This window comes from Cibotium barometz, chromosome 30, assembly GCF_041138505.1.
Source record: "Cibotium barometz isolate CiBa-2024 chromosome 30, ASM4113850v1, whole genome shotgun sequence".
NCBI classification, from domain to species: Eukaryota; Viridiplantae; Streptophyta; class Polypodiopsida; order Cyatheales; family Cibotiaceae; genus Cibotium; species Cibotium barometz.
This window is the reverse complement of record NC_141075.1, coordinates 40,950,100-40,960,559: the sequence shown is the minus strand read 5'-3', so window position 1 is coordinate 40,960,559 and position 10,460 is coordinate 40,950,100. Positions and strand designations below refer to the sequence as shown.

Here is a 10,460-nt window from a genome sequence, read left to right as displayed (position 1 = left end):
CCAATCTAACCACCAAACATCCAAGGTGACAGCCAAGCCCTACATTAAAATCCAACTTCAGCGTCGGTGGTCCAATCCAAGATGCAACCCCTACATTAGGGGTTGCATCTTTATAAAGTAGCTTTATGGTTCTGGAGCTCAAGAATTTTCTGACATTTTGCCTAGAAGAGGAGAGCAAATGCCATCAAAATTGAATGAACTTACTAATTATGGAAAACAAACTTCGATGAATTATATGCAAAATAATCATCATGGTCTTGCCTCATTTCTTGAATCATCGAGAAACATAAATAGTAACCTCACTTTCCTTCCATTAAGGAAATTTAGATGAGCGCACAAAATCTCTAATCTCTAATGCAAACCTTAAGAAAATTTGTAAGCAATCACTTGCATTAGAGAAGACTAAAAACAAGCTCCACCAAGTAGGCTTCATTGATACCCTTACCAAAAAGTAATGATTAATATTGGACAAGATGTGAAATCAGGTGAAGAAAAAAAACACTAGCACAACAAGGTCAGTTTTGACACAAAAAGAAGTTTCATATCACAAACACCAAAGAATGCCAATAACTGTGACTTGTGTTGCAAACAACAACAGTTTTTGGAATTCTACATTTGCACAAAACCTCTCTTCTTGGAGGTCTTCCTCTCTTGTAGAAGAGCTTCCTTTCAAGCTCTATAACTTAGATCAAACCATTTCTTCTATGAGAAACTTGGGAAGCAGCCTTCAAATGATACACAATTGAACTCATGCTCACCAGAATGATGTCATACTCAAATTACATGCTGGCTAGCTATCTTAATAGACTCTTCAAGCGCAATGATGTCCTTCTCTTCAAAATAGAGGGGCAAAAAGTCCATGTCTACAACTGATGCATCTAGTGGGTGGAGAGAGAGAGCTTTTTTTTTCATTTTTAGTTTGTTTAACAATAATAAAAATAGAGAATGTTAATGGAGAGAGAGAGATTTTTTAGATTTGTTAAGTAGAAAAATATTGCCATGTTTTAGTTTGTTTTTTGTTTTCTTAATAATAAAAGTAGAAAATGTTAGCGTAGAGAGAGAGAGAGAGAGAGAGGTATTAACGTCGATAGAATGCAACACGAGGGCATTTACGACCAACGGTTGGACTTGAACGAGAGAGAGAGAGAGAGAAAAGAGAGAGAGAGAGAGAGAGAGAGAGAGAGAGAGAGAGAGTCCTTTTTTTAAAGTTGAGCGTTTTGGTTTCTCCGCCATCCAACCAGCTAAGCGAGGAGGAGAAGTGCATGACGAAATGTGTGTAGTACATGCTCCGAAAGCTCTCTACCAGTGTTATGACTCCTCTCTTTAGGTTTTTTGAATGCCAAGTACACCCTTTGAAGGTTGCATGGATTTATGTCCGTTTTGTAATGTGGGTGTTTTTTGCTTTTTCTTTGACAACAAAAGAGCGAAGCCAACGAGAAAGAGGTAACATGGGAGGATCAATAGAACATCAACACATTATGTCAATTGAATAGTCAGTTCTACAAGCTCGAAGATGACATCAAACTAAGGACAGCCACATGTCATGATCTATTGACAATAGGTCTCTCATCCTTTTGATCTTGGGCTATTCGCAAAAGTGTAGTTTATGCAATTGAGGCTTTTGTCTTTTGTTTTTGGACCGTTGGTGTGGATGCGGTGATAAATTTTTGGTGAACGATATCCCCATCAAGATTTTTTTTTTATACCAAAGGTGATTATATAATGTGTGTGTGTGTGTGTGTGTGTGTGGATGTGGTGACACAGATTTTATGCGGATGATACGCCCATTAGGATTTTTTTTTGACCAAAGATGATATAATATGTGTGTGTTTTTTTCCTATATATCAAGTGGGTAGACCCATCAATAAAAGGGTAAAAAGTACACGTCATCTACTAATAACAGTTATTAAAATGAGTACACATATGCAAGTTTGGGCCTACTTGTCCACCAAAACGTGCATGTGGATGGTATAGGAGCAAGTGACAAGAACAAACAAATTTCTAATGTAATTGTGTGTCAAGGGTTCTTGGGCAACGCCTTGGTGGACATGCATATCAAATGAATGATGCTTGCAATAGCAACACAAGTGCTCAATGGGCTACAAATTAAGGCCCACCTCCATGGTATGCATTCCTCCCTGTCCGAAGGACGGGTTGGGGACTAGTCTTTATAAAGTAGCTTTATGGTTCTAGAGCTCAAGAATTTTCTGATATTTTGCTTAGAAGAGGAGAGCAAATGCCATCACAATTGAATGAACTTACTAATTATGGAAAACAAACGTCAATAAATTATATGCAAAATAATTATCATTGTCTTGCCTCATTTCTTGAATCATCAAGAAATGACATAAATAGTAACCTCACTTTCCTTGCATTAAGGAAATTTAGATGAGTGCACAAAATCTCTAATCTCTAACGCAGACCTTCAGAAAAATTGTAGGCAATGTCAAACCCTTACCAAAAAGTGATGATTAATATTGGACAAGATGTGAAATCAGGTGAAGAAAAAAAACACTAGCACAACAAGGTCAGTTTTGACACAAAAAAAAGAAGTTTCATATCACAAACACCAAAGAATGTCAATAACTGTGACGTGTTGCAATGCAACAAACAGTTTTTGGAATTATACATTTGCACAAAACCTCTCTTCTTGGAGGTCTTCCTCTCTTGCAGAAGAGCTTCCTTTCAAGATCTATAACTTAGATCAAACCATTTCTTCTATGAGAAACTTGGGAAGCAGCCGAAGACCTTATTCAAATGATACACAATTGAACCATTTCTTCTATGAGAAACTTGGGAAGCAGCCGAAGACCATATTCAAATGATACACAATTGAACTCATGCTCACCAGAATGATGTCATACTCAAATTACATGCTGGCTAGCTATCTGAACAGACTCTTCAAGCGCAATGATATCCTTCTCTTCAAAATAGAGGGGCAAAAAGTCCATGTCTACAGCTGATGCATCTAGACATCCCTCCTCATCATCATCCACCATCAGGCTCTCATCTGGAAGAACTATATCGCGTAATTTGAGCTGATGATATTGTACTACTTCATGTAGAAACTGGTTTTCCCTGGCATAGGCAGCGTTTTCCTGTGCCAGTCTCGCCTTCTCTGCAAGAAGGGCCTCAAGCTGAAGTCTTACCTGTTGAACAAAACCAACTTGTAAGGGAGGCAAGCAGAGCATGGTGTATGTAGTCCAATAGAAAACAGTCATTTGCAAAAGATGTCCAAAAATAGCCTATAGGCTTGCCAAAATCTTTTACGAACCTTTTACCAAAACAACCTAGTCTCTGCATGTTTGCCAAACATGTATGCAAAGGAGACTATGCACATCCACCAACATGCAACACCACCTGCTGTGGATGATACTCTGAAACAACCTTCGCCAGGAATGTGCCCTTACGAGCTGTCCTGCCAAACTGATTCCCTTAGTCTTACCATACACCTACTCTAGAGCCTCTGTACACCTACTCTAGAGGCTCTGGGCAATTGACTCGCCATAGGCCATCCATAAACCTCCTCAATGTGCAAGTGTGGTGAAAATCATGGCATTGGCATCTCCATAAGATTGGCCGGCCCCACTCACCAATGCAGCTCACCCTTTGGTCTTCACCACCAGAAATCCACCATGAGCCAAACGCCTTGCAAGCCATTATCCCAGCTCTGAGCATGACTCAGCTGAGGTCATCATGAAATCAGGCAATGTTCCCTCTCGTAGAGGAGAACATGAGCAAAAAATATTTGTCTACGTTGTGACTGAGGAGTATTTTTGCACCACCAGAGGGAACTTCAAAGAAGTCAAGTGCGAAAGAAACCTCAAATGAAGCATTCAAGTTTTTTTTTTTTCAGAAAAGAGACTTATATACGTAGGAGTGGAGGAGAAGAAACCAAAGTTTGAGCACCAAGGATCACAGAAATAGAATGATCAAAATAACGATGAGAAATGAGTTAAGAAGGCTCTCTCTCCCTCACACACACACACACACACGCTCATGAGCATCCACATCTGTGGAGGTGCATAGAAGGATTAACAACAAAACACAATCGTGTACAAGTTCTGTTTAAGACCCAGTTTAATGAAAATTACCAGGTCATCCTCTTCATGCCTGACACCCTTGTCAACACTCTCCCTTAACCTTTTATTCTCCTCCTCAAGCTGTGTACAACGGTCCCTTGTGAAGGCAAGATCTGTTTTCACACCTTTAAGCTCACGCAAAAGCAGCTTTGCCTTGGTTGCCATTGCCATAGCTACCTGGGATAGTGGCCCAAAACAATCAGTCTTTTTAATACACTAGCAGATCATCAGGCTAGCAAGCAAATGATGGAAAAGTGGCTGAATGGATTTACATCTCGGGAAGCCTTCAGTTGTGTATCCTTGGTTGGGCCCAACTTCTCTTCTAATCTGACTTGGAGCTTTGGGGGACTGGCTAGGCGCTTTTCTGGGGTCAAAGTATCAAGGCTCTTCTTCAAATACCTGCTTCGAGGTTCTGTGTATATGAAATTGGTAGCATTTGTCTCCACGAGATTCAACCCCTCCTGCCATTCATGCCAAAGTCAGATGTGTGCAGGATCAATTGATCTAAAGTTGGTCAAACAGGAGCTACTTTGAAAAATCACCTCTATTGCAGTTCCAAGGCTTTCACTCAAAAGAGACAATGAGGAAGCTATGGCTTCCAAGCCTTTGTGCAGTGCAAGAGAGTCTTGCTGCTTCCATTTACCCTCTGAAGACAACCTACTGTTTTTACTCTGTCAAAAGAGAGATTTCCATATTAAAATTTTTGTATGAGAGTGCCGGCCATGAAAGCATACAAATAAAGATGGAAGATGGAAATTTGCCTGCCGAATCAAAACATCAGAAACGACCTTTCTCTGCAACTGTTTCGAATCTTTGGGTTCGATCTCCCATGACGGTTCTTCAAGAACAGTGTTAGCTTTTCTTGCAAGGCCGCTCCAGAAGCTGTCATCAACAGTGTCTTCCAGCTTCTGCACCAAGAACACACTTTCCTGAGCTTTATTTTCACATGCTATTAGATAGATAACAAGCCGCAACAAAGAAGACCCAACTGTAGAAATCTCTTAATTACTAGAGTTAACCTCATGGAGTTGCAATTATAATCGGGCAAACATTTTTTCATAGTGTTTTGAGTACACCCTGCATTGCCCAAGCACCATACCCAAGGCAGCTCAATTGGTTAGAGGGAGGTGGGAGAAAAGGAGTGAAGATTGTACAGTAAAATCCACCACGTTTTTCATCAAGTTGCAGTTACATTCGGGGACACGTTTTTTTGCAGAGTTTTGAGTATACCCTGCACTGCCCAAGTGCCATACACACACAAGGCAACTGTGTGTGTGTGCCTGCCCACCAACAGCAAGGCACCCTAGCCATTTTACAGTAATTAATTAAGGGAGTGAAATTTGTACAGCCAAGCCCACCCACGTTTTTCATGGAGTTGCCTCCAGAGCGACCAACAACCAGGTACCCTACCCACTTTACGGTTGCATTTGATGGCAATTGGGTATGTGAGTGTGTGTTCCTCAGAAGGAAAAGAAAACAAAAGGTTGAAAAAAAGAACTGACCGGTGAAGAAGTGTAGGACGAAGGGGAGTTGTCACTGCTGGAGCAAGTCATGGCCAACAGTCAGGTTTCCACCTTTCTTCCTTTCTTTCTTATAGGTGAAGAGGCCTTTGCTGCTTCAAATCTGCAGAAAACAAAGGGATTGATAAAGACCCTAAAAACTATTACTGGATTGAAGCACGCATGTATGGTGCGAAATTATGCTCTGTGAACCCTTTTCCTGGTACCCTACAACCAACGTAACGCCATATCTGCTCAAAAAAGAAGCAGTTCTGTTGGCCTCCTTTCCCCAAACCCTAGAAACAATCTGATAGCCATAGCAGCTCAAGACAAACAAATATATCCTGCTAAGCCAAGCATAATGAATCAAAAGCCCTAATTTCCGCCATGCCTGCTCAAATCAAAGCTTTACTTCGGGGAGACAAGCTCCCCACCAAACCCTAAAATGAGCTCTTGGCCGGCAATAGCAGCTAAAGACAATATATATATATATATATATATATATATATATATATATATATATATATATTCCTGCTAAGCATAATGAATCAAAAGCCCTAATTTCCGCCATGCCTGCTCAAATCAAAGCTTTACTTCGGGGGGAACAAGCTCCCCACCAAACCCTAAAATGAGCTCTTGGCTGGCAACCCAGTAAAATGCATGAATTTGACATTTTCTCAACATACAAAAAAGTGAAAGAAAACACAAAAAAGTCGTCTAAATTTTACCCACAGAGAAGAGGTGCAACATGGGCTTACTTTTTGCAGCAAACCTGCAGAGCTTTTGCACTGCAGAGAGCAAACGGACGCTCCACAAAAGCTACGGCGATGCAAGCTAAACAGATGGGCTCTATACTTTCAAGCCGACAAGACCGGGTGTTTGAAATCAATCCATTTTCACAGGTTCGTCCGTCTCAACGGCATTCTATTTTCACATAAATTTGTAAGCTTCCCTCTCAACGGCATTCTATGTAAAGTGACATGTTATCCTAATCCTCTCCCTCGATTTAAAAAATAAGTAAAAAGACTCGTAAGACCAAATGAGCCGGCTCAATTTCATAGGAGAGTTGTCGGTGGCTAATTCGACAGCGCATGACAGTCCGATACGAAATGTCGAGCTCTGTCAATGCCTATCCGTGTAGCCGATGAATCTCACAAACTTAAAAGCACTAAAAAAAAACAATATGCTGAAGAACAAGCAGAAACACAAGATAATATTGCTCACATATACATTAACTAATAAAAACCATCGGGTAGAGAGTTGTTGACGACGCAAACTTCTACTTCTAGAACATCAAACTATAATATTTGCAGTGCGTGCATACTAGTACCAGAAGAAAAATGTACCTGAATACTTAACAATATGTTGTTGGATTGCATACCTACAATCCATGCAAACAATGGCAAGAATTATGTGTAATGCTTTGGCTACACAGGTATCAATTTCGGTTGGGACCTTTTTTGTGGTGGCAAGCTTTGGTTCCATGGGTTTTGCTTATATGGACTACTTTGATGATGTGGCAATTGATGTGTCCATGCGAGTTTCCAGATGGGTTCCCAATGATAAATGTGCAAAATCAAACTCCACAACAGGAAGTCATTTTGGCTTGCTCCGTCAATTAACAAGTAATGTGTATCACTATGATTACACTAGGGTATGGCCAATAACGTGCCATAGGCTTAATTAATTGTAGAGAATAGAGGATAGAGAGCTAGGCTAAAGTATTATGGGCATTGGACACATGTGATGGACAAGTGTGAAGAACTACCTACACTTACCTTATCCATATGTATATAAGTCACTTTCTCTAATTTTTGAAGGATCACTCTCCTGCTTATTTTGTATTATAGATTGGAGATATGTGCATACATGGCAATAAGTGGAGCTTGTGAGCTATGAGAAAATAACTTTGAATGAGATGGAGTTAGTGGATAAGAGGAAATTATCAAAAAAGTGTGTGAGAAGCTCTATGAGAACCAATGATAAGAAACATGTGGGAGAAGCTCTATGTGAACTAATGGGAGAGAAACCCCTCCCATTGTCACAATCTTGACAAGCTTGGAGAGGAGTAGATGTAAGGCAACACCATCACTGCAAGAAGGGAGTTTGGGAAGAGGACATTAAGGCTCACTTGAAATCTGTAACTTGAAATCTGTAAAAACAGGTTTAGCCTCAAGGAAATTTGAAGTGCAATCACAGGGACGATTGCAAGTGCCATACCTGGGGATCGTAAAAGGGCCCACCACCAAGGTGATTGCAAGTGCCATACCTTGCGATCGTAAGGGCCCACCACCAAGGTGATTGCAAGGTCGTGATAGTTTATCGAAAAAGGAAAAAAAACCTAAAAATCTTTCATCTAGGATCTTTCACCTGAAGGTGAGCTCGAACATCGAAATCTCCACGGGTGGACACATCACACTCGTTAGTATTTTGGAGTCTCTATGCGTATCCATCATGTACGTGTACCCTTGTTTGTGTGTGTGTGTGTGAAGAAACAGCCCTCATATGTGTGTGTGAACACTCACTTATTTGAGTAAGTATGTGAACCACCTTATAGCCGTTTTGTGTGTGAATGTGATAAGCAATGATGTTATTGCTCCCTTTCATGTGATGTATCAAAGATAAGGCTTTCTTGTTTTATGAGAATTACTCTTGAATATTGGGAATTATATTCCTTATTTTATATCGTGGACTTCCATGTGTACCGTTGCCAATTGGTACATGTGATTTGATATTATGGTTGCCTATTCCTCACCAATGACATATGAATTAATTGATGTGTTCAATTGATTGTTTAACTAACATGGATTATATCTATGAGTATAGGTACCGAGATATGCGAGGGTATCGATTGAGGTGTCACACTATACAAGGGTACCAATTGAGGTGTCGTATGAAATGAGATGTGCGAGCGTACCGATTGAGGTATCGCACCGAGGGTACCGATTGAGGTATCATATGGATGGTGGATTGAGCGATAGTGCGAAGATGAAGATAGTGTACTAATCATACATTATAATTTTATTAATCATTTGTAGCCTATCATGCGGCTAGATTTTATGTGCGAGCGTGCACGAGATTATTTTATGTGTGCGAATGTGCATATGATTATTTTATGTGTGTGTGTGTGTACAAGATTATTTTATGTGTGTGTGTGCACAACTAATGTGTATAGGCCCATTAGTATTTATCATTAGGCAAAGGTTTTGTCATGTATAAATCTTAGAAACCTTTGACAAGGTTATTTATATCTAAAGCAAAAGCCCAAAAGTGGAAAAGGTGCACAAGTAATGTTTAAAGGCCCATTCTTATTTATCATTGGGAAAAGGTTTTGTCATGTATAAATCTTAGAAACCTTTGACAAGGTTATTTATATGTAAAGCAAAAGGTGCTATTATTGGCTCCAAGGGATGAAAATATGAATATGATATAAATATCGAGTGTGGGAGAAGGAGCCACACACATGGGGGGAGGGAGATTGCACCCAATACTTATCTTTTGTGTGGTGAGGGGGGAGGGAGATTGCACCCAATACTTATCTTTTGTGTGGTGATGTATATTTTTCAAGTGTTTACATTCATCTTCTTATGTTTGTTGTAATTTTTCTCTATTCAATTTATTTACTATTGTGAGAATTTGGTTTAAGCTTGTATTGGAAAAAGATTCCTCTTTCACTAGTGTTAGAGCTTTGGCAAGTACAAAGGACCCCTCTTCAAGGTTTTAAATCAAAAACATATTTTTGAAGCAATTCAAAAATTCAAAGGCAAGTAGAAAGGACACCTCTTGAAGGTTTTAAATCAAAAATATATTTTTGAAGCTTTAAGTATTAATTATTAACATCCCAAATAAGAATTTAAATTTAAAAAATCAAATTTAAGATTTTAAAAAAATTGTGTCATAATTTAAGTTTTAGAGGGAACTAGCCACTCTGTTCTCAAACTTATATTCTGAAGGGGTGATATGGAATTAATATGGTGGTAAGGGACATCATATTCATTTCATATACTTACACCAAACACATTTATGTCTTCTATCTTTTACCATCTTATGACTATATGTGGACATCATATTCATTTCATGTACTTACACCAAACACATTTATGTCTTCTGTCTTTTACCATCTTATGACTATATGTCGTCTTTGTGGTATAGGACAATTAGACTCGTTTCACATATGTTGATTTGATTGGTTCATTGCATATATGCATTATGTGTTGATCAAGTTTTCCACACCAATCATGAAGCCATCCTCTTATGGATTTATGCAACTGAGGACAGTTTTTGCAACCCAAGCAAGGGGGAATGTTCTAAGAATTACTCTTAATTATTGGTAATTATATTTCTTATTTAATATCGAGGACGCCCGTGTGTACCATGCTAGTTGGTACGTGTGCTTTGATAATATGGTTGCCTATTCCTCATGACAACGTTGGGATTAATTGATGTGTTTAATTGATTATTTAATTAACATGACAACGTTGGGATTAATTGATGTGTTTAATTGATTATTTAATTAACATGGATTATGTCTATGAGTATAGGTACCGAGATATGCGAGTGTACCGATTGAGGTGTACGGTACCGATTCAGGTGTCATATGGAATGAGATGTGCGAGGGTACCGATTGAGGTGTCACACTATACAAGGGTACCGATCGAGGTGTTATATAGATGGTGGTGGATTGAGCCGTGGTGGTGCAAAGATGAAGATCATGTGCTAATCATACATTATAATTTTATTAATCATTTGTTATAGCCTATCGTGTGGTTAGATTTTATGTGCAAGTGTGCCAAAGATTATTTTATGTGCATGTGTGCACAAGTAATGTGTATAGGCCCATTAGTATTTATCATTGGGCAAAGGTTTTGTCATGTATAAA

At 39.2% G+C, this 10,460-nt stretch overlaps 1 protein-coding gene across 5 annotated transcripts; it reads right to left on the bottom strand.

Moving 5' to 3' along the window:
* Positions 1 to 2,683: 2,683 nt before the first annotated feature.
* Positions 2,684 to 6,839, bottom strand: LOC147621492 (uncharacterized). Of its 5 annotated transcripts, none has more exons than XR_015269841.1 (7): positions 5,585 to 6,096; positions 4,844 to 4,990; positions 4,625 to 4,753; positions 4,355 to 4,543; positions 4,095 to 4,259; positions 2,813 to 3,149; positions 2,684 to 2,748 (listed from the first exon to the last, which is right to left on the bottom strand). XR_015269841.1 is itself a non-coding variant. In XM_086824246.1 (7 exons), exons 2-7 carry the CDS (start codon positions 5,633 to 5,635, stop codon positions 2,865 to 2,867), a joined length of 966 nt encoding a protein of 321 aa, XP_086680372.1. In that variant the 5' UTR covers positions 5,636 to 5,705; positions 6,340 to 6,839; the 3' UTR covers positions 2,684 to 2,864. The 5 variants fall into 5 exon arrangements, 4 of the variants coding, with proteins under 4 accessions (XP_086680372.1, XP_086680373.1, XP_086680371.1 ...); XM_086824246.1 differs by adding an exon at positions 6,340 to 6,839 and having other exon boundaries at positions 2,684 to 3,149; positions 5,585 to 5,705; XM_086824247.1 differs by having other exon boundaries at positions 2,684 to 3,149; positions 5,585 to 5,705; positions 5,973 to 6,096.
* Positions 6,840 to 10,460: the final 3,621 nt, after the last annotated feature.

Coding starts and splice junctions, on each gene's coding strand:
- LOC147621492 (XM_086824246.1), bottom strand. CDS start 5,635: ATGACTTGCTCCAGCAGTGACAACTCCCCTTCGTCCTACACTTCTTCA. Junction 4,754..4,843: donor CTGATGTTTTGATTCGGCAG/GCAAATTTCCAT, acceptor CTCTTTTGACAG/AGTAAAAACAGTAGGTTGTC. Junction 4,544..4,624: donor GCCTTGGAACTGCAATAGAG/GTGATTTTTCAA, acceptor CATGAATGGCAG/GAGGGGTTGAATCTCGTGGA.